This window comes from Aphis gossypii, chromosome 2 (assembly GCF_020184175.1).
Source record: "Aphis gossypii isolate Hap1 chromosome 2, ASM2018417v2, whole genome shotgun sequence".
In the NCBI taxonomy this organism is placed as follows: Eukaryota; Metazoa; Arthropoda; class Insecta; order Hemiptera; family Aphididae; genus Aphis; species Aphis gossypii.
In genome coordinates, this window is record NC_065531.1 from 39,805,633 (window position 1) to 39,830,528 (window position 24,896).

A 24,896-nucleotide genomic window follows, 5' to 3' on the forward strand; every position below is an offset into this window, starting at 1 on the left:
ATAGATTATACCAATTTAAACGAGTTTCCCAAGTGGATTATGACAACACGTACCTACCTTATGAATCTAAAAAATATATTTTCGTATCTGACTAGTGAAACACCTCCCTCTTCTTTGTGCAGATTCTGGATACGAGTATCAACTTTGAGATTTAAAAGGTGATGCCTATGATTTACCATACACTATATGAAAAGTTAGATTTATCAATATTAATTATATACATATTTTCTACAAATTAGACATCATAATTTAGATGCATTTTAGCATTTACCAATTAAATATATATAAGTAATAGTATGTATAATGGAGTTTTTGTCATCCGCGTCGTGTAAATGATATAAACGATACTATATACCTGGTTTTACTTTATAATTTATTTATATGGTAGATTCATTAGTTATAAATAAGGGGAGGGGCTGTAATATTTTTACGTGACAGACGTGAGATTATATAACCGTCAGTACCAAAATCGTATCATTAAGTTTAGACGATTGTAACAAAAAAAAAAAAAAAAAAAATGGTGATTATTTTTTTATGGACAATTTATGACGATAAATGGGCTAGTAAAAAATACTCACCGTTGCACCTGACCTATAGCTGAAACTCTGCGCACGGCTGTACGAATAATCTATACACGTGCACGTGTGAGAGTGTGCGAATAATGCGTATAAATGTATATATTGTACAATATAATATCGTATCGCATATATTATTATATATAGGAAAGTGATAGGCATAAAACGTCGACTGCGGCAGAATATCTGGCCGATATGCGATGTCGCGATATATAAAGTCATGTGTAGGTTTATTATATAGATATGTAGTACATTGTACTCTCCGAACGCCCTTGGCTCCTGTTGTGTATCGGCATAGTAGCGGGGTCGTATAGTAGCAGTGCACGGGCTGAACGAACGGTCGTCGCCGTCGTTGGATTCCTGCGACGCCGTCATCACGTTCCGGATCATCGGCCTCGAGGACGAACGAGGTCGTCTCGGGTTAAGAAAAAAAGTTTGCGCGGTAGCTGCAGCGGAGCAATGCTCATCGCCGCGGTCGTGCGACTATAAGCGAGTAAAACGGTACACGGACATTACATTGTGTATTATGATATGAGACATAAGTATATAATATAGGTCCTGCACACGTACAGCACATTACACTGTATATAGTATGTTATATACAGAGCGGTTATCTCAACCGATGACTACTATACAAGAGTTGTACCTACATCCGCTAGTCGTTTCAAAAAGCTACGCGTTGACGTTTAAATCGACGATTTTCTTTTCGATACTTAAACGATCCATCATCTACCTTTATTTTTTCGTATCATCACGCACGTTCGAATACTACGCGCGCAGTATATAATATTATTATGTTTTTAACGTTTTTATGTATAGATATTCGTGGACATTTTTTTTTCAACGAGTAATCTCTTAATATATTTATCACAGAAAGCGTTTAAAGTTTCAACTTGTGTTTAGTAATGGGTCCACCAGCAGGTTAGGCTGATTTTGGAATAAAAAAAGGAAGTCATGCAGATACCAAATTATCGCGTTAAGTAGTATTAAGGTAATAAGGTATAAAATCATTGTAGGTATGTACTTTAATACAGACACTATAACATAATAATTCATTTGTTTTTTATTAATCGACGAATTAACGAGAAAGGCATATCCCCGTAAAAGAAATTAAGTTGACTTCGGCATCTATATTTTATCCGCCACTACACTATACAGGTGCCAATACTCCTTATTGCTTTTTAACTATTATCTCGCGGTCTAAACTTTAAATGCCCGAAATAAAAATTATTCGTTTAGTATTAGATAATACGTATACATCGAAATATTTAGAAGTATCCTACTGGCGACTGGTCACTAGAAATCACTAGTTCACAAAAATATAATATACTTAACGACAAACACGAGATTTGTGTATTATAAATGGTCGATACTTTTTGAAATGACTAGCACATATTTTTACAATAACATATTTTCAATAATTAATTATACACATGTATAGTATAGGTATATATAATATATAGAATATAAATCATTTGTACCTATCTACCGGATAGTGTATTTATTCTTTGTATATAATATATAACGCTTACATGCTTTGGGTTATTACTTAACGAGTAAGAATTTAATTGTTCGAAAATTTCGTCATTATCATCCTCGCAATTATATCACACACATACACACACGCGCGCGCACGCGCAAACATAACATTTTGGTACGCGTACTGTATAGGTATGTAGGCACATAGGTATATATGTATGATTGTAGTGTAAGATCGCATATATTATTATTATATAGGCTTTATTTGGATGAAAAGAAAGCGATCAATCACGTGGCTCATTACCCGGTCCGTTTTTGATATTTTTATTTGCGATGCTTAAATAGAAATACGTACATACGTTTGATACGTATTATGTATTATTATAATATGGACTAGCTATATGTAATATATTTACCCGTGCCGGTGCCGGTGCCGCTGCACGCGTAATGACATTTCTTTCTGTATTGCTTTTTTTATTTTTATTTTTTTTTTCGTTTTACTTTTCAATTAACCGACCATAAAGAGAATAGAAACCGATCGCGGGTGAAAATCGCAAGTCACGCGTTATCAAGAGCTCTCTGGGTCTCTTTGTTCGATCATATGTGTCTATATGCGCAGCTCATTACATTCTCTCGGCTCGTTACACTATTTTTTCCTCGTCGCTGCAACAGTGATCACTCCCGCGAGGAACTCGCTGCAATCAATCATTTCCCAAAATCATACGTATCGTAATATACCACCTACACATACAAATTTTAATACGAAAATTGTGGCCTAACACGTAATTAAGGACATTGGTTTCGGTTAGTTTATGGCTAAATCGTCTTTTGTTGTATAGAAAATAACATACGAATATATCACGCAAAGAGAGTGGAGTCGATGAGATGACCATTCAAAATTATAAATATTTGTATACATAATATAATGTGGTTAGTTTGTTTTCGTGTTATAATATAAGAACCTGCATGTAAGGTGTATTTAATTCTGCAGACTGAAACATGAATTATTAACTATTTCGTCAGTTATGAAAAAAGTTTTTAGTTTACCTAATAAACTTTAATTTTATTATCACATAAGCTATGATGTAATTGTGTGTATATGAAAGAAAAAAATCCGGAAGATAGATTAAAAACAAAATTCAATGTTTTGAATTAAATATTGAAATTCTCAAGTAATATAATGTTATTCAGTATTTTCATTAAAAATTAAAATAGGCTAATAGGTAAATTTTTTTTTTTTTTTTGATGATGATAAGTATGTATAGAATTATGGTTTTACTAAACTTATATCGAATTCATCCATGCATTCGGTAATTAATTAAAAAATATATCTAGCATTTGTGTTTCACGAAACTCAAATACTTTTTATTTTGGCTTAATTATTTCTTAAGGTATTTTCAACCGGGTATTTTTATTATAGCAGCTTTTCTTCGAGATTCTTGTTAAATTCGATTTAAATAAGTACTTCATATTAAACGCTCATAGTGTTAGTTGATTAACCCGTTCAACCATAACCGTTAATTTTCTGCTACACTAAACGTCCAAACAACGAGTTTATATGGCAATTCATATTAAGATTAACGTACAAACATTGCACGTTGTTTATTCATATTATATGTTACATATTAATGTATAATTACCAATAGCTTATTAGAATTACAATAATATGATAAAAATTTTATAAAAATTACATTTGGGAGTTAACATTTGTTAAATTAGTTTTCCCATTAACAGACGTTTCATCGCGTATGGTGACTTTAACGATCGCTTCGTTTTATTATAACATAATATTATATTGTTAATTAATAGGTTTTCTGTATGAACATTTGAATTGATTATACATGAAAAGAGCCATATCGTAAAAAGGTAACTTAGAAAAGTTAAAAATAAAATAAAATACGGACATGTCTTACCTGAAGTCATGGGCTTAATATATGTGTAGTTGTGTGAATATTAAATTTAAGTGAAGTATAGGCATCGCATCTGTTGATTTTAGTAAATTCTTGATATAATTTAGCCTTAGCGGCACCTATATATACCTAGTACTGTTCAATAATGACGTAAAATACTCTTTAAACTATTATTTTTATTTAATTTTATTATTAATTATAGGCATGTTTAGATATTTTTTTGTAGATTTAACCAAGATTATTTTAAGCCATATATAATTATAATAAATAGCTTTAAATAAGTGCCTACTAATAAAATGTATTTTTTATGAAAACAGCAAAATTTTTATTTTTATAGTTATTCTCACGGGCGTCCCTAATAACTTAATCTAAAACAAAATTAAAAGTATCGTTGTACCAGATACCTATAGTAAAATGTATTCCAAACGTCATTGTAATCAAGTGCAAAATATTTCACTAATTACATTTATTTCGAGGTCAAAATTATCCACGCTTTTAAGGGTCATTATAATTACTAATTAGTAAGTAATTTATTCAATTGAATTTTCGCACATGAAAAACGTTAATGTTTGGAACGATATTTATCGTCATAAAAACAAGGTTTTATTAAAAAAAAAATATTATATTATAACTATATTTACAAATTAAGCACATTTATATAAATATATATATCGCTCTAATAAAAAAGTAACAATAAATTTACCTAATATTATGTACATTACAATATAAAGTGTCAAGTTTTGTTTGTACTCGGGGAATTTCTTTACATCTCTCGGACAAATTATGTGTGCATATGCAATAATATGCAGGGTGTTTTATTTGTCTTCGTATTCCTATATACTCCTACTTCTACATCCGCTTCCTTTAAAAACTTACGTAACGATTTGAATGCTTAATGGAAATAAGTGATTCTACAACATTTAAAATATTTACATAAATTATATCTCTGTATAAATATTGTCTATAGACTATAATTTTGAAAAACAGTTCTTATATCGAGTTTTGATGAGCTAAAGAAGTAAAAAATATAAAATATTGTAACGATATTGGAGTTCTCTATTGAATTAGGCAATTATTTTCAAACATTATATTAAAAAAATATTCTAGAAAAAAGACAAATGTATTTACGGAGACGGTCAAGACGGTGTCAGTATGTTAATATATTTTTAAATTCTTTGTACATTCATCTCATTTTGTGTTTAACTAATTAAAAATATAATGTTGTTTTTTTTTTTTTTAATTAATTGTATTTAATTTTTTATCTTGAACGAACTGTTTTAAAAGTATATTATACACAATACACATATTAGATAAGTATACTGCCTATATTTATTAATTAAACCATCGTAAACATATTTAACTATAATGCGTGTTTAGAATCGTTCTTATTTAACAACATCTTAAACGTATTATTATTGTGTGTAATATGATTTTATAAAAATGAGTTAAATTAAATAGATCAATAGAGTCGCGCGTCATGCGTATATACTTACACAATATAATATAATATCCCCATCAGTGTATAATCGAACAGTCGAAAAATCCCGCTAACGTACTATAAGAAGTAAAAAAAAAAAAAAAAAAGGAACACTTTCTTGTCCTCTCACTTTCTGGCCCTACTACTGTGATCCTCCCACTGGCTCTACATGTCTCGTCTAATCGGTATGTCTGTTGTGTCGGTTGCAGTGAACACGGCAGAGAACAAGTTGAGGGCGTCGCGCCAGTGATCACGCCGAGTCGCACGCGCTCAGATCGTCGGTCCCGAGTGGATGTCTCTAAGTAATAGTTACGTGATTTTCGAAAACAAAAATAGTTAAATAGATAACACGTATTTATGATATATATATATATAATACAATAATTATCAATATTTACTTGTGCTTTGATTTTTGATTAGTGGTTTTTATTTTTTTATTGAAATTTATCGATTTGTTTAATTGTTATTATTTTCGATTACGAAATTATGAAGGAAATATTGTTTAAATTTAACGTCAGTGATTCGATCAGTACTTGACGGATTTCCTGACACCTGGATTTCCATTTTGGACCTAAGTGGTCAAATGACGTTAACTTCGTGAAAGGTTGGTAACATTTGCATAACATGTTAAAATATTTTTTGAAGTACTGCAATACTTATAGATTTTACTTGTTGTCTTTTTATAGGGATAAAATATATTATCGATTCAACTATTTTTACTGTTTTTACGTTTTTTTTTATTTTTATTTTTTAATAGATTGATAGTCTGGGTACTAACGTTTTGTGTGTTTCTACTAGAAGTACCTATAAAAATAAATAAAGACGTCCTTGTTACGATTTATTAATGAATAAAAATACTAAAAAAATTATCTAATTGACTTTTAAATTAAATAGACAGTGAATAAATTAATGTGCTGCTATTTAAGAAATATTAACCTAATCATCTAAGTCATCTAAAAATGTAAGTTGTATACTTATTTTAACAATAATTATTTATATTAATTGAATTTTTAATAAAGAAAATCAAGTGTTTTTTATTAACTATTTATGAATGTAAAATAGTCGTGTACATTTTCAAGCATAAACTGTGTGAACAAAGTAGTTAATTAATATTATATAATCCAACATAAACATGATTAAATTATTAAATTATAACAAATTTAGGTACCTAAGTACTTTGTTATTATTACCAATTTCCATATTCGAATAATTAATTTGTTCTATTTAAATAAGGTTATTTGTGTGTTTTAGATTTTACATTCTAACGTTACATTTAACTTTAACATGAAACTTTTTGTTTTGAATTTAATTTTATTGAAAAAAATAACATGTATGTAGATTTTTGATCTCGTCATTTTTAGATTGTTACATCATACACATATACATATGATTAAACTAATTAAATAAATTAACCAAGTAGTTGGGTGTCAAGTGTCAACCTTAATGCTAATATATAGCTATTAAGTAACATATTACCTTAAACTATTTATTATTATTATACTCATACTCATGCAGTAAACCCACTAACATTACAATTTGTTAAAAATAAAAGGAGTACATATTTTCAATGAATTATGGATGAATAAGCATTATATATTTATGTTGTCTGGAGTGGAATTCTAAATGAAATCATATTTATCTAATTATTATTTATACATACCAGTTGCTAGATAAATTGATTTTATTCAGTAGGTATACTCGAATCGTTGTATAATATCAATAATGGAAATATGATTTCTAATTTTAAATAATATTCTTCTTGTATTCTGTATTTTTGAATAGTAATTTATTGTATACTTTTATAATAATAATATAACTAAACTATACTCTCGTTGATATATTATACAAGCTGCCAATACCATATGAAATGATCTATATAGTATATTTTCTTAATATATTTTTTTTTTTACCGAGGGATAGCAGTATTATTGAAACAATAACCGGAAGTATTAACGATGTTTACACCCCGATGTTATATAAAAGAGAGAGAAATCATAATAATTTAAATATTTGATATTTGTGTATTTTCTAAAACGTACAGTAATATTATAATTAAAAGTTATAAAGTTATATACTAATAATGATGATCTATAATCTAAAGATTACCGCGCGTCTGAAATATAATTGCCATGGGAATATGTATATTACGTTGTATTTTAATTGGCGGGCTTTTACTTTTGTGAAAATTGTTTTTAAAAACGCACTCTGAGTATGACTATCATGCATACCTGTCTTCTTTTTCATTCATTCGAGATTTATCTTAATAATTGCATGTGCAAGTAGTTTAAGTAAATCTGAGTAGGTACCTAGGTAAATGTTAATCAGATTATATCAATAAAATAGATTACATCGTTTGCTAGTATTCTTATTTGTAATTCCTCGATGATATATTTCAACTATAGATTAGTCGTTTGCATTAATTCTATTTATTTCAATAAATTATGTAGATACAAATCTATATTGTATAGACTAGTAACAAATTACAGTAAATAACAGTAATATTAACATAATATTATTATATTTTAATTTTCGACTGTAAACATTATACTTAATACGTAAATTAGAATTACAATAGATACATACAGATTCAAAAATATAAAAAAGAATACAATTGATTTACAAAGAATGTCGAGTTATAATAATAATAATAATAAAAATAATTATAATAATTTAAATATTGCGGTGTAGGTAAACCACAGACTTGAAGTAGATTGAATTGATTTTTTTTTAAACCAGTGAGATTATAATTTACTTTAAGTAATTATACTATTTAATTTATATTTATGTAGGTAAATTAAATATTTGTTTCCAACTATAAACATTTTGATAACATTATAAGATTTATTTTTAGAAATGTAATTAAGTAACTTTTATAATTTACATATACGTAATTATAATATTGTATACCAGTTTAAATAATATAATATTAAGTAGTACTAAAATAGTTTAAAAATCATATATTTAATGTAAAAGATTATATTATAATACATCACTGGCCACTGCACACTATATAATTTAAAGTGGCTATTAAAATAATTAAAGTATTTGCAATTTATATAAAATATTAAGTTGAATAATTTTATATACTTTATTCAGACAAATTATAATCACTTATTCACTTATAATAATTCGCTGTACAAAGATTATACTTGAATACATTATAATTTTATGTGTGTTTAGTTAGCTTAAAGATTCACGTTTGTTCTATACGTATATAATAAAAATGAAAATAAAACAGTTAAATGTTGTTAATTTATATCTTACGCGTTTATCTGCAGCAGCACAGCGAATTATGTCTCTTGTACATTAATAATTCTTATATATCATGAAAATGTCATTCTAACGCGGCGATGCTCAAAGTTCGTTTGGTTATACGAGTGCATAATATGTAAAGTATAAATCGTTATAAAAATAAATAAATTAACAGTATCTACGACATATCGCACACAATAATATATCGATGTAAAAGAAAGCGAATCTATTACACGGTTGTTGCATCATATTAAAAAATAAATATTAACTTTAATCACGCGTATACAAATATATTTTATATATTATAGTAATTATAGCGCTGTACCGCATCATAACACGCGTAAAATATGTATAATGATGTTATTTTTCTTTTCTTTTTACCATAGGTTTACTGACAAATTTAAGGAGAGTGTGGGTGGGGGATCCAAAGTTTCACGCTATCTTTAGCGGTTATTTTTAAGGGTGGCTAATCTTTAGAAAGTTTTAGTTTGCACCAAAATAAGAGCATGTATAATTTGCACTATTGTAAGTATAGCCGAAAACAGTGTTTGTAATTTGTTCCAATATGAGTATTGAGTAGATATTTATTTATTCGATTATTTCGTCGGTACTCTCGTTGAAGCCGAGGCTCACCATATTCAAATGACAATAAAAGATTTTATAATTACCAATATTAATATTTCTAATAAATTATCCGTCGTCATATCTCGTTATCTCGTATTCATTAAAAATAAATTGACATCCGATAACCATTTATTAAAAAAAATATGTAGATGATACGAATATTCTGTAAAATATTTTGGTTTATCTACCTTCTGCAAGCAAAACGTATGTTGAAAGTAGAGAGTTATTTTCTTTGAATCTATATGAACTAAATACATTTACAATGATACTATGATAGAAATAAAGACATAATCAATTAAATATTTATTAAATTTACAATTTAGATACATAGAAATTAGAAAAAGATTTATTTATATTGTTATTTACTATACGATATTATTTGTTAAAATTATTACTAGCTTATAGCTAAATCAAGGCAGAAATATCGTAGAACGACGTTAATAGCCGCTTAGAAACTAAAATAGAATATCGTGTATTCGCGTACGTTACTTCACTCCCACCAGATTTTAATTTTATAATTTTTTTCATGTGAATAATTAATGCTCAATTCCTGTGAATTGCTGACGAGCTTTTTATAAATTTTGCTCTATCTGTTTACTGGAAAAGTCGAATTTTCTTCGTGAGGGACTTTGATGCATATCATTTTCAGTCAATTTTAACAGACCCGGAATATTGTATATAAGTCTAAAATGATTCTTTTTTTCTTTTTTTTAATATTTTTGACAATGTCTAAATACACATAAAGTGTTTGGGTCTGTCGTGTGTGTATCGCACGAGCACAGTACTACAGTGTGTAATGCATAATATTGTAACAAAATTGAGAAAAGAAATTTAGCGAACGTCACGGATTTCTACGTGCATATATGTACGCGTGTAGGTATATATTATGCCTAAGTGTTATAGCTACGCGTATATACTACACATATAGGCGTATAAGCTACGGTCAGCGGCAGTGTATCGGTTACTTACGTTTAATAATTTAACTCTTCGCCAGCTGCAGAAGATGAGTGACAGACAGGAGGAAGGCGAACGGACAGCGCCTTCCGGATTCCCCGCAGGAGCCGTTGACCTTTCTGCCGACTATATTATTACGCGTTATTGAATTACAATCAATCATTATATAATATAATACGTATATAAGTATATGTATGCGTTCATTGGCGTCGTCGATACCGGAGATCGGTGGTAAAAATTGAATTCAATATATTAATTATTATTAAAATCAAACGAGTGGTATCGCGCCGTGCGCCCTGGCACAAATAGTAATTCATCATCGTTTATATCAACGACCGCGATGTGCCTCCTTTTCTCACCGAATATAATATGTATTATAATAACATAATAATTGGATAGATATTGACCAGAATAATAATAATAATAATAATAATAATCACTTATTGCTTAATATTAATTATCATGTTATAAATTGCTCTATTCCATTATTATCTAAAGTATAAGCTATGGTAGTCGTATGTCGATTTCACCTATACTATTAGAGTTATATTTTTGATTTTTTAAAGTTGAAGCGTTTGAAAAATGTGAAATTTAAAAGTTTTAAGCTAGTAAGCTACCTAACATAACTAAGTCACAAAAATTCTAAATAGAATGTGACTAGATAGTTCTAAAAATGATTTAATGTTACGTTATATTTGTATAGGTGATTCAATAATATATTTTGATGTACAATAATTAATAATACAACTATTACCATTCCCCAGTGTTGTTCTACAGAATGATGTTTGTTTATTTTACTCTCATTTTGATTTATCATCGATTTGTCTAATGTCTACTGTCTAGTGTCTACTGTCTAGTGTCTATACGTTATAATGTGGTTGTATCCGTGTTGTTGTTTGTTTTCTATATTATTAATTATCATGCGTAGGATGTTTTCAAACATGCAGTTTATAACGATATTTGAATATAATGACGACGATGATGCATTTTTTAATTATCATGATTATTTTAATATTATGTGCTGCGTGGGATGGCGTGAGGTCGACGATCTGGTAATTGATAAATAATATGTTCTATTGTAATACAAATGCATAATATAGTTATTAAAAAATAAAAATTAATGAATAAGTGAATAAATTGTTCGTTCGTGATATTTATTTCAATCAATTTCACGGTTTATAAATGTATTATTATCAATTAAAAAACAATTATGAAACTATATGGAATTTTATTTTTCTATCGTTTTAAAAATCAGCATCATACATTTTGCATATATTTAATAAATACCGCGGAAAATAGAAATTATTTAATATCTTTATTAGCTTAATTAGTAGTTAATAACTAATATGCATACAATTAAATTATTTCATTGATAGATCAATACAAAAACAATACAACAATAGCCAGTACATAGTTAAGACATATTACATATAGTATACAATGTACACACGTATATGCAGGTATTGTAGGTACTTGGTAGTTTGCATATACTAAGTACAGTTATGATGTAAGAAAATGTACATCATTTTCTATGTGTGACCTTATTAATATTAAATTATATTTTATCTCAAGAGAAATAACTCTATGCAATGCTTTTAGTATATTATTTCTTATGAAGTTGTATTATAATACGTATGTTAACCCATTTCGACTGCTGTCACCATTCAATATCTTTGATCTTATTATCAACTTACCTCTTAACATTATATTGAAATTCATGTACGGACGTATGGTTTAATTATATCATGATTAATTAAAGTTTTTAATAGTATAGATTGTTGCTCGATTTAGTATTATTTTTATTTTTAAATATAATCATAATTATAAGTCTGTTGTACATAAAAGTTATCAAAATTTATTTTTATTTTTTATATATGTCAATAGTTGCAAATTTTCTTTAGTAGACCTTACACCAATGTTATTAGAATATTTCTGAAATTATGGGACAGAATTTTAGTATATTTTAAACTCGCTAGGGAAATAAAATTGCATTAAGTAACACTTAATAAAGAAAATAAAAATACTTATTTTCATTGAGTTTTTATTATTAAGAATTTATATACATGAAATTGGTATAAGAGAGGAAAATCTTATTTACCCTAACTTTCAATCTTAAATATAAATTGTGCGTAACAAAGCAAATATAAGTTCACGCAGATGTCAGACGTGTCGTAAAATATTTTAAAATTATTTTGAGCTATTCAAAATACCTTGAATAAAAATTAAAAGTTACAATAAAAATCGTTTCAAGGACATATTTTACCCTTTCTTTTATAAATATTTATTAATATAAAAAGTAATTGCAACTTAAATCAATTGAAAATAAGTAAAGTTTCTTTTGCAATCGGTTTTATCGACATATTATATGAAAATAAATGTATCATACGTTCTTAAATACTCAATATATATTACAATACGTACTAATATGTTATAGAGAATAGTACCTATACCACCAGTTCATTATACACTGTGTATAAAAAAATGTTTCCCGGCAAAGAAATATATTCAGTCAGAAAGGTTAAATATTTTAAATGATATTATTAATAAAATTAAAAATGGAAATGAAAATGATGATTTAAATTTTTAAAAATTAAACTGTTGTGGCTTTTGTAATGTAATGTAACAACAATGTTTCTATATTGAATATTATGTTATTCAGTTTGATAGAAATAACGCTACAAGATGCCCTCGAAAATTTTGTTTTCTTAAATTTTTATAATAGGAGTTTTATCTCAATAATCGTTTACCAATAATTTATACGACTGATCTGCGTAAACTAGTTTTTGGCGTAATATATACGTTTATGATAAACAAACCTTGATGTAGTGCTCTGTGACAATATATTATTATTTCTGTAGACATAAAATAAATAGTAATAGGATATATTATATATATGTATATATTATGTATGTGTGTGTGTGAGTGTTTGTTTTCGTTTATATTACGTTATAAAATTTTGTAATATGGTATATATAAATTTTATTCGTTTTGTAGAAATATAAAACGAGATTTAAAATAATAAAAGCTTATTATACTCGTAGTAACGATTTTAGCAAAATTAAAATTATACATTTTTAAATATACCACATCAGACATAATATATAGATATGTTATATCATTTATATTATGTTTACAATTTTAATTGAAAAGTTTTTATAAACTTTAACTTTGTTTATCTTTTATGACATTTACATTTAAATACCTATTTGGAACAAGTATGACAATTTATTATCTATATAATTTTATTTTTTATTTTAAGTTCGAGTATGTATCAAGATAAATAGGACTAAAGATAATATTAACTTAGTTATTTTTAGAAAGACTAGGGGTAGTGGTGTTCATCAACTTTTAGCCTTTAGCAGAAGTAAACTTGGGCATCTGAATGGAAAATATTGAAATAATCTAGTAATTGTAGTTATTGTATTGAAATTCAAAAAATATTTATGGTAGGGACGAAACGTATTGCCATTATGAAACCTGATACAACTTTTAATAAAATATTTATACTAATTTTAAGTTAATTATAAAATGAACTTATTTCCATTGTATCTAGCAAGTAGTATTGACTTATGAGTTATAAAATTAATGATATAGGTATGATTTAATATATTATAATATAATTATAACTATGTTTTTAGTAAAAATTAATTCAACATTCAGCAGAGACTGACTACGTTTTCGCTCAGAATCGTTTTTCGTAATCAATGACTTATTATTTTATATTGAATTAAAATTGACAGTGATAGACTCAGTAATGAGATACATTAAAAACCTACTATATAACAGACTATAGAGTGATTTCTGTGGGTTTTTTATTTATTTATTTTATTGAATAGCTTGTGGCTTAAAATCTTAAAGTATATAACTTGTTTTAATTTTTATCAAATTTCTTAAATAAGTTCTACTGTTATTTTAAAATCATATTTGTTAATTTATAATTAATCATGATTGTATATATTATGCCTTTGGAGTTTGGAGAAGAGTACAATTAACTCTAACAAAAAGGTTACTATAGGCGGACATTTGAATATCATAGACAAATCAAAATAATTTGTCATTGTTACGTAATCGCTCGTTCTGATTTGACATAATTATTTTATGAAAAAATATAATCGATGTACATGATATAATTAATGAAATATGTCCGAAGAGAAAACGTGATGATATTATGTTTATGTTCTTAAATTAATGATAGGGCAAATAGAAATTTATGACGGGTAGAATAAATCTAATGGTTTCATAACAGTATCTTATATTATAGTTCTACAAATTGTATAACTATGGAAAATTATTTTCATTAGTAGAATTTAGTAGAACGATTAAATAATTTACTAAAATATGCTTAGCTTATGTCTACATTGTTCAGAATAATAATATTTATTATTCAAAACTATATAGATACACGACACATTTATAGAAATACAAATGTATTCTACAAAGTGTTCCGTTTAACGTATATGCCATTTATTCACTTAACAAAAACATACTATTAATAAAAACGAAAAATTTACATTTAAACTTGTGAAATTTTATAAAATTATAGCTTCGTACACCTAAAACGTTTTTACACAATAGATTTCAAGTTATAATAAATAAATTATGAAACAGTATAATAATAATTATTAAGTTAATTTGAGTTCCATTATTAGATAAGATATGTTTTCATACAAAAAATAATAACACAACAATATTCTACAATTTTTTTACGATTCTACATCTAAATATTTCAAATATTTATTCGTTATACAATATTGTAAATGGAATGTGAACACGGATATTTATTCGACTAGGTAAAATATTATACTTATATCGGTATAGCATTATACATAGAAATGGTCTTGTTGAAAAACTGTTTACAATAGCCGTAAAATTAGGATATTTGCTGTACCAATGTGTATTCAAATATCCGAATTTGTTTTTGTATAATAATACTAAAATGTATATGACATAATTGAAGTATAACATAACAAAATCTTATACGTAGCTAGTTGTCAGTTTTTATATATCAAAGTAGTATATTTAAAATTTTTTACCATATCATTTACAAATGCAACTTGTAACTGCTATGGTTATAATCTGCAGTCTCTACAGATCAGAGTGAGTGTGACCAATTCATTTTTGATGTATTTTATTCTTAAGTTATTATTCGTTAATCTTACACTCTACGTCTACACCTTAGTTTTCAAATGAATTGTGCATTGAATACTTTTTTATTTTTAATAAAAATGTAATTGAATATAACTGTCTAGAGTCCGTCACTAATATTATTGCTACTAACGAGGAGTTTAGTTTAGTGAGTGTACAGATGTAAATGTAGTAATTTTGTTTTTCAGTGACTATATGCATTATAAGTATAACAATTTTGAAAAATTTTTCTACAATTTTTATCTTTTAAACATATTTAAATAATCAACACAAGATGAGTTTCAGCTTGTTTGTATAAAAATGAATTTCACAATACGCTTAAGTAGTAGGCTTAATCGATTTTTAATTTCTCTCGAAAAATGTGACCGACGTCGGTCTATGTCGATTATGAAAATACCCATCATTAACGCGTTGAAAAAAAATACGATGACTATAAACACCGATGATGAACCAAAACGTCTTGTCCTATACATCTATACACTCTACGGGATATCTCGTTTACTATTTACAATATCTGTGTTTCAATATTTTAATTTAAACGATTTGTTGGAAATACTTCGATTTCGACAATGAGCTATTTCGATCAAACAGGATGCTGCGGTATCGTGTACACATTGTACACTGCAGTATACGATCTGATAATATACTCATTGCGGTATTTATTTTATTATAGACGAATCTATTCGCGTATAGCTGTCTGCATAATACACACTGCAGTGTCGGTACCCATATAATAGCATAGGTATTATACCGCGTCGTCGTCGTTCTTTTTCTCGCACAAAGTGATCGTATCGTATATTATAATATAATAACTGCAACAATCTTGGCCACCTGCGTGTTCGGGACGTTACGAGCGTATATACCCGTGCGCCTTTTACCACGTTGCAGACGATGAATAATAATTATTATGACATTACGATATATTTTATAATAAGGGCTTTAGAGTCTTCTGCCGGCGCGGCGTGGACTCCGCACGGACTCGCCCGCGATCGGTGCACGTTGTGCCCGCGTTCGAGTCATGACAGGTCGATACATATAATTAGGATTCTCCGCGAAAACCTGTCCATAAATCATCAACGTGACGATTCGCAGCGAAAACTTTCTTCTGCCGCGTTCGGTACACCGAATGGGTCACGACCGATCCGGCCGTCTGTAGCGTGTATAATACCATATATATGTATAATTAATAGCTGGTATATATTATATAAAAATAATATAATAATAATAATATACATAGGTATATATACTATGTGCCATGTCTAGTCGTCGACAAAATATTATCAAAACCGTGGCGGATTTTCGGGCCCCAAGAGTGGTAGAAAAGTGAGACTGAGGGAAAATATGTGGGTCAAGTTCGAAATCGGTCGGCCACATACCCGAAAATGATTTTTATCACGAATCGTGGGGGAGGTGGGCGATGATTAAGGGCGATATGCATAATACACGCCAACGATATAAATTCGTTCCATATACAATTCGAAATGAGATCTTCTAAATAATAATGCTCGTAAATTATATTCGTTACCGCGGGTAGATCGCGGCCGAAATCGAAATAAAGTATAATTTTCTGCTCGACCAAACCTGTTGCAGTATCATAATACGTATTCTATACGTAAATACTATCGCATCACGTATCGATTTATATAATTTCACATAGCTGAGGGTCACTGCATAGCTGCATGTCAGCTATAGTGGTGGCGTTCAATGGTCGTCAAGGACGCGTATGTATATCGTCATCCGGTGAAAATCTGCGGACACATTTCTATACGATGAGATATAATAATAATATGTACGCGTAGCAATGTTAAGTAGTCATGTAGGTATGCATGTATAATGTATATATATATGTATGTATAAAATCGTGAATATGTATTCGGTAATCTAACGATTTGAGACGCTTGGGCGGCGGCAGCCGATATATAATATTATAACAGCAGTATTTATAATATTATAGTAGTATTATATCTTTGAGTAGTCGACGACGCCTATTAATTGCATCCGTACATTAAATGTGTCTACACAACTGAGGACTTCACATTTAGTCGAGGCCGCGGGCACGACGAACAAACGGCGTTGACGATTTGGATTTCTCAACTCGGGCGTTGAGTTCAACAACAATAACAATAGAAATAATAATAATAATTTATAATATAATTCGTTTATACAATAATAGCTATAGTATTGTATAATAGAATATATATAGTCACGATGATACGCGGACTACGCGAAATAATACGTTATACATGTTACTTACTCACAGTCTTCTCCATCTGCAGCAGTTAATCGAATCTCGTTGATTTAATAACCGCGTACTTATATATATACACACACAATATGTATTTACTGCTTATATATACAGTCGTTCCGGTAATGTCGAGATATTATTCTGAACCGTTATGTAATTTCATTTTTATAGCGCGAAACGCGGAGACTTCAACGATCGGGTTTTTCGCCGAGTGTCAAGAGAGTCACACTATACATATAATAAAACATTGTAATATTGTATACTATAAAAATGTTTTCGGGATATATTATAAGAAACGAACCGATATTCATTTCAGGAAATTCTATGCACTGTATAGGGTGTTCTTCTCAATTTTTTTCTTTAGATTATCTTATTGCAGGTCCCAATGTCCTATATTTCTGATTTTTTTCACTAAGTATTTCTGCTATCTCATGGTCAATCTCCAATTATAATTAGTTGTTAGATTTAATATCCTAAACGTTTTTTTAAAAATATTTTTATGGAATTGTAGTAATTGTACAATCAATTAGGTATAGGTATAGGGAGTCAGGGAAGTTATTTTAACAGTAAACTTTTATTAATTGTAAAAAAAAAGCTAACATTTTTGAAATATTTTTTATATTATTTGAAGTATGTACAAAAATTAAACATTTTTTTAAAAAAATTAGTATAACTATTTTTGTTATTATGCTTAAAATTTTTCTTAAATTTTTGAATGTTGCTAAATATTTTTAACTTAATATTCTGAAGCAGAATTTTTTTCTGAGAATTTAAATATATAAATTAAAATAGAATATTAAAAGACAAGTTAATTATTTATGAGTATTTAAAATTAAAATAAACCATAAGTGTTGGATAGCGAGAGGTGAAGGTTCTCAGAAAAATATTAAGCTTCAGAATACAAAATTAAAAATGTATGATGCTGTATAAAAAGGTAAAAATTAATGATAAATTTGTAATCTAATATGTTGTTTTTTAAAGACTTAAAGCTATATAAAATAATATTTTTTTAAGAAACCTTAAGTTTACTAAAAAATACTTCTTTGTATATATAGATTATAGGTAGAAGTAGTAGTTGGTATAAAATCAAATTTGTACTAGTTTAGGTCATATTATGTAGCAGTGTCGTGTTTCGAGATCGAATGTCTGTGTCAGTAATGATTTTTCTTAATAAAATTACTTGCACAAAAAACGTGATAAAATTATATGTGTACAATTTAATGCATTTCCCCGAAATTGTCAACTATGTTATTTTCACTGTAGTTATTTTCCGATTCTCCTCGGTTCGTAAGTAAACGAATAGGTAACGAAGAGGAGAACAAAGTGTGTAGCGTAGAGAACGGACAGAAGAGGCGTGCGCGTGCGTTCAAGAGAGAAAAAAAATTCTGCAAACAATTTCAAACAGATCAATCAAAAGCGAAATATTAAATAAAGATCATTTATAGCTTTTTATTGTTGTGCGTACGGACGTAACCGACACGCATTGACAACTCAATCCCGTCACCGTATACACTCCGTTATATATCAATTCACAATGACGCAACGAAATAATATTATATATTGTGTATGACCATTTATAATAATCGGATAATAATTTATTGTTCCAGGGACATCCGGACGACGACACCAAGCCCAATGAGATCACAATGTTGCTGACATTTCTACTGGCAGGTGAGTGCGACGGGGTGGTACTATCGGAATTGCTGTTGATAATTCTCTCTCACACACACACGCACACACATACATAGACCCAGCTTTAGTATATATAAATGTATATATGTAGAAATGCATATCAAATACACCACACATCATGTACACGCCGCCGTCGATACGACATATTAATAAATCAGTGTACAAAAATATGAAACAATTCACTATTAGAAAACTCGCAACCGAGTCACGTACTGATGGGGGAAAATGAGAATGGAAAAAAGAAAAAAAAATGTACAAAAAAAAAACCATTTATATTTTATACGTTTTCAACAACTCTCTCGGTTGTTTTGTTATGTACCTATAGTATAAAAATATTCTTCGTTGTCATTGTATTATATTATTAAATTGTCTTACCTATATTATAGGATACCTACCTATATTATACGAGTCGGCTTACAACGTTATTGTGTCGGCGAAGAATATATGATAAATTTCCACAAATTTCTTGTGCTTTTTTTAAAAATTTATTTTCCATAATCGATAATATTATATAATATGAGTGACTGCTACTTTAAAATCATATAAGATCACTATAATATAATATGGTTTCTAACATTACCAATAATAATAGAATAACAGAAAAAAATAATTACAACACAAAGTTAACAAATTTCATTAACGTTTTAACAAATATTTTGTCTCTTACGTATTATTATTATATCGTTAAATATCATTCATTAATTTACTCTGCAAAAAGTAGATTTTATATACATATATATATATATATATATATATATATTTATATGTATTAATGTATTATACTTACATAGTGAGACTTGTTTTGACTATAGCCTGTTTAGTGGAGTTCACAATCAAAATTTACATAGAATGATGTAACTGCATATGGATTACATTATTGCACTCCAATAGTGTCCTTGGAAGGACGTTAAAAATCGAATATTCGTATTTATCGTTGAAATGTACTGTTAAATATCTAATATATATATTTTATTTACATTTTTTTAAAAGATTAATTGAAATTTTAACATACTGTCACATTAGCACAAACCAAATATTTAGTGTTTACTAAATGATTATGACGGCCAAAAGGTATTAATTATATTATATTGTTATGTGTTACAAGTTTTTTATGAAATTCGAATCAATAATAATTATTATTATACATAAATATAGTAATAATATAATATAATATTAATATATTATATATTATATTGTATATTTTTAATAGGTAGGTACTATTAAAATAAATTAGTTGTCGGTATATAGTTAAAATACATCTGATAAATTTAAATTAGTTCAAATATTTTATATATTATAATGGTGACTGTATAAAATTAATTTTGATATAAATAAATAAACATTTGACCAATATTTATCTGCAGTGGTTTTTTTTTTAGTGTTAAAAACGTGTTTTATATGTGAATGTAACTTCTATAATCTACTGTAGCATATTATTAGGTATCAGGTATGTCTTACTCGTATTTGTATTTTCACTTCATAACATGACATAAAAAATTTTATATTTGTGTAGAAAATATTTGGATTAATTGGTTAGGTAGTTTAAGTTAGTTTAAAAAATACTGTACTATAATATGTTCCTACTATATACATAACTCATTTAAAGTTAGAATATTTGACATTCGTTATCTTTTTGCTCTTTGTTTAATTTATGTACAATAAATAATATTTATTTAATAACTTAACAAATATTTTTGATTTTTCCACAAATATCTATACTCTATATGTATAATATTACCGAGGTATAATATAGTTATATAAGTCTCAAATTATTTTCAGTAAGATTCATTTTTACACTATTCAAAAGTGAATTGTATAATTTTTTTCTAAAACAAGTTTTTATCGTTATAATATCTTGGTGTCCCAAAAAAATCGTTCAATTGTATTCAAAATTCGATAAGTTTATAATAGTAGATTTAATTCTATACTTTAGATGAATTTATCACAACGAGCCAAAAATAAATTAAAAATGATATAATTTTCGCATATTTTATTTTGATTCAAATGTATAAGATATGCTGTCAACACTAAAATAAGTATAGATACTACCAATATAACTGTACAAAAAACTTTTGTTAATTAATAGTCGGGATGAAATAATGTTACATATCATACCTGGTATCCGGTATACACTTCACCCGCTGCAGAATCATGTGGCGTAATCTCCGTTTCATCACGGTGGCGTATATATATATAGCAATATAATATACATATTACGAGCAGCATAAAACTGTGTTTCCTAACGATTTTTCTACGAGTTTCGAAATCAAAGTAGCAATTTAATACCCCAAGGTTTGAAAGGGTTAGAACGCACATGCGATATCGGTTTTGCTTTACGCGATTTGACTTCTGTTCTTGCCGTTGTATAATATTTCTTAGACTCGCGTGCACCGCGTTTGATCGTTTATGGGCAGGCAGGAATCGCCCAGATCCGCTTACATAAAAATATATTATCGAAAGAAAGAGAAAAATCGAATAAAAGAAGTCAGAGCAAAACCGGTTGTTCAGCGGCGGGCGAATTTCGTGAAGGTACGAAACGCAAAAACAAAAACAAAAATGCCATGAAAAACCTTGTGTGCGAATACGTAGGTATACTGGGTATACATATACATATAACACACGTATACATAGCTTATAATCTAAAAATTCTTTGGCACGTGAACGCGAATCCGAAAAAAAAATCAAACGCGTTGATCTTGAGATATCCCGGACACCTGTCCATTGTTCTGTCGTGAGATATATAAATAATATCGTCTTATAGATAGGTTACATCCCAATCCTAATGGTATTGTATTAGAGCTGTGAAATTAATATTGCCACGGCAAAATACGATTTAACGGTAAACGTTTCCTAAGCCTAAAATTTCTTTTCGTATCGAATGCGGAATATGATTTCTGTCAGTTTTGTATTTTACATATTATTTTTTTTTTTTGGGGGGGGGGAGATATCACTAATATATTGTATTTCGTGTTAACTTAATAGTCAGGATACTATATTGAAATTTTCGGAAATATGATGTTCTTTCAGAAATATATTCATATAATATAACGATAATGTACAGAAAATAATCGGTAAATAAAATCTCGGTTATTCAATGCATATCATTTTGAATGTCTTGCGTTTAACCTGTTTGAAAAATTGACCAGGTTCCTATAATGAGTTTAATACTTTAATGAATAAATTATTCTTATTTCCGGGATGTTATGATTTCTAAATTCTAAGAACGAAGCATAAATTATACACTTATTTTCAGTGCGTTTTACCAGAATTTTGAAGAGTCGTTTTAGACAACGACTTTTTTAAAGAACTGTTTTTTTTTTATTTATTTATGAGATTTTTATTTTTAGATTTTTGATATTTATTAAAATATAATGAATATAGTATATAAACTTAATCGGGTATTTTAGAAATTGGTTACTGTCGTGTGGTTTTATCTTTTACCAAAGTAATCTAGTGCAATAAAAGTGCTCTAAAAGTTTCACCTAGTTCTTTATATATCTGTGACAAAACACGAGAACAGATTTGATCATTTTTTAAATTTCCTTATAGTTTTTAATAAAACATTGAAAATACTGTGAAAACATACCAATAATAAAAGCTCAAAATCAAATAAACATAATTGATTTTGGTCTTGTACAGGATTGTTTTTCAAATGCAGTGATCCATCACAAGTTTAAGTGTGCATAAATAGAATGCATACCTACAGCTAACACACCCCCTCGACCAGTTAATTTAGTCAACTTGAAATTGGTATCACATTTGTTATGTATTAATTTTCGCACATAAATACAGATAATATTATGTCAAGTGTGTGCATAACAGTCCCACGCATTATTCATGTATTTTGAAATTAAAATGAATGCTTGTACATCGAATTGCACAGTCCGTATAAACTTAATATAGATACGATTATTACGGTATAGGTAGTGTTAGAGTTATTATTGCTAACGTGATGAAATTTGCGGGGTCTATGCTTATATATTATATGTTCATAATACGTGAAGACTAAAAAGATTTGATGATTTTTTTTTACCATAAATCATAGCTTTCACAATGCAATCAACATACTATATAAAAACAAAATATTATTTCATTTCACAAAATTAAATTAATTTCATTTAACGTTTTTGGGTTAGGTTAAATATGCGCAAACATTTAATTTATGAGAGACATCGACAGAGATCAACTATATTTTTTAAATTGTTTAATACGTTTTCGTTTTCTGCAACAAACTACATTATATATTTTGTTTTTTTCTCTGTTAATCATTTAATGAACCATGTAAAATTGCGCCACGACAATAAATCGGGACTTTCGGGTTCACAAATCACAATAAATCTAAAAATTGATATCCGCGTGCGTTTAACGATATACATGTAACAATATAATATATATATATATATAAACGTTCGTGGTCGCCGTTTTGTAAAAACGATTAAAAACACATATTAACCACGTCCACTTGATGATTTCTAATATATTTTAAATGTCCATCTGCTATGCCTATATAAAACACGATATTATATATACGTATATTATTGTTGCTGCTATATCGAAACAAACTCGAGACATTAAAAACATTACGCCTACTCGTTTTGCAGTTTTTGACGTTTAGACTTTCATCCGAGCCCCGGGCTCATCCGTACATCGTATACGCGCCAATTCAATTAGATCCACTCGTATTTCTCGTAGCCCATTCACAATTGTATTACAAATGTTATAATTATGTTTTAATGCGAACACACCTAAACACAAGTCGTAACCGCGTTCTTATACACTACGGGTATACAAACAAGCATTAACATACCTCCTCGTATATAAGTGCAAATGCATTATAATATAATCTTCAAACAAATGATAATAATTATTATTTTCATAATTATAATGACGTACACGCCGAACAGGTAGCAATGTGTATAGGTCTGTATAAATGTGTTCTAACGCAGCCTCCGGATGTTAGGTATAAATACGCCGACGATTTAAAGCATAATGACGTAGGTTTATAATGCATCATCGAAAATGTTAAATTGTATCAAGCTTTTCAGATCTTCTTATATATTTATATCTAATACAAAATTCATAGTATAATGATATGATGTAATGCCAAGGCTTTAATATTATGTATATAGTTATTGTAAATTTGTCTATTTTCCAATAATGAATGCAATTAAAATTAACCATATCTATATATTATAAGCGTTTAACTAAATATATACCAATATTACCTGTGTAGGTATTTATATTTTATAATTGAAACTCACCAAGGTTTTAATTATTTAATACACATTAAGAATATACGTTTAGTCCAAAATATAGTATTACATTATAATATTACAAATTATGATACAAAATGGTTTGTATATTTTTATATTGTAAAATGTATAGTTTGATGTCTGATAATATAACATATAAAAATGTTCGTAGCATTGAGATATCACCTACAGTTGATTAATTATTTTACCCTATTTACAATGGCCTATGAGTTGTAATTTTTAACTTGTTACTTTTTTTTCGGTAAATTTATACTCCATAAAATTCGTATT

At 28.0% G+C, this 24,896-nt stretch overlaps 1 protein-coding gene across 1 annotated transcript in view; it reads left to right on the top strand.

Annotated features, from left to right (window-relative positions):
• Positions 1 to 5,640: 5,640 nt before the first annotated feature.
• Positions 5,641 to 24,896, top strand: part of LOC114129484 (transcription factor SPT20 homolog) — a 54,158-nt gene continuing 34,902 nt past the window's right edge. Inside the window, exons 1-2 of the mRNA XM_050202012.1 lie at positions 5,641 to 6,045; positions 19,269 to 19,332. Coding sequence (XP_050057969.1) covers positions 19,308 to 19,332 — 25 coding nt within the window. The 5' untranslated portion in view covers positions 5,641 to 6,045; positions 19,269 to 19,307. The remainder of the gene's footprint in view (positions 6,046 to 19,268; positions 19,333 to 24,896) is intronic.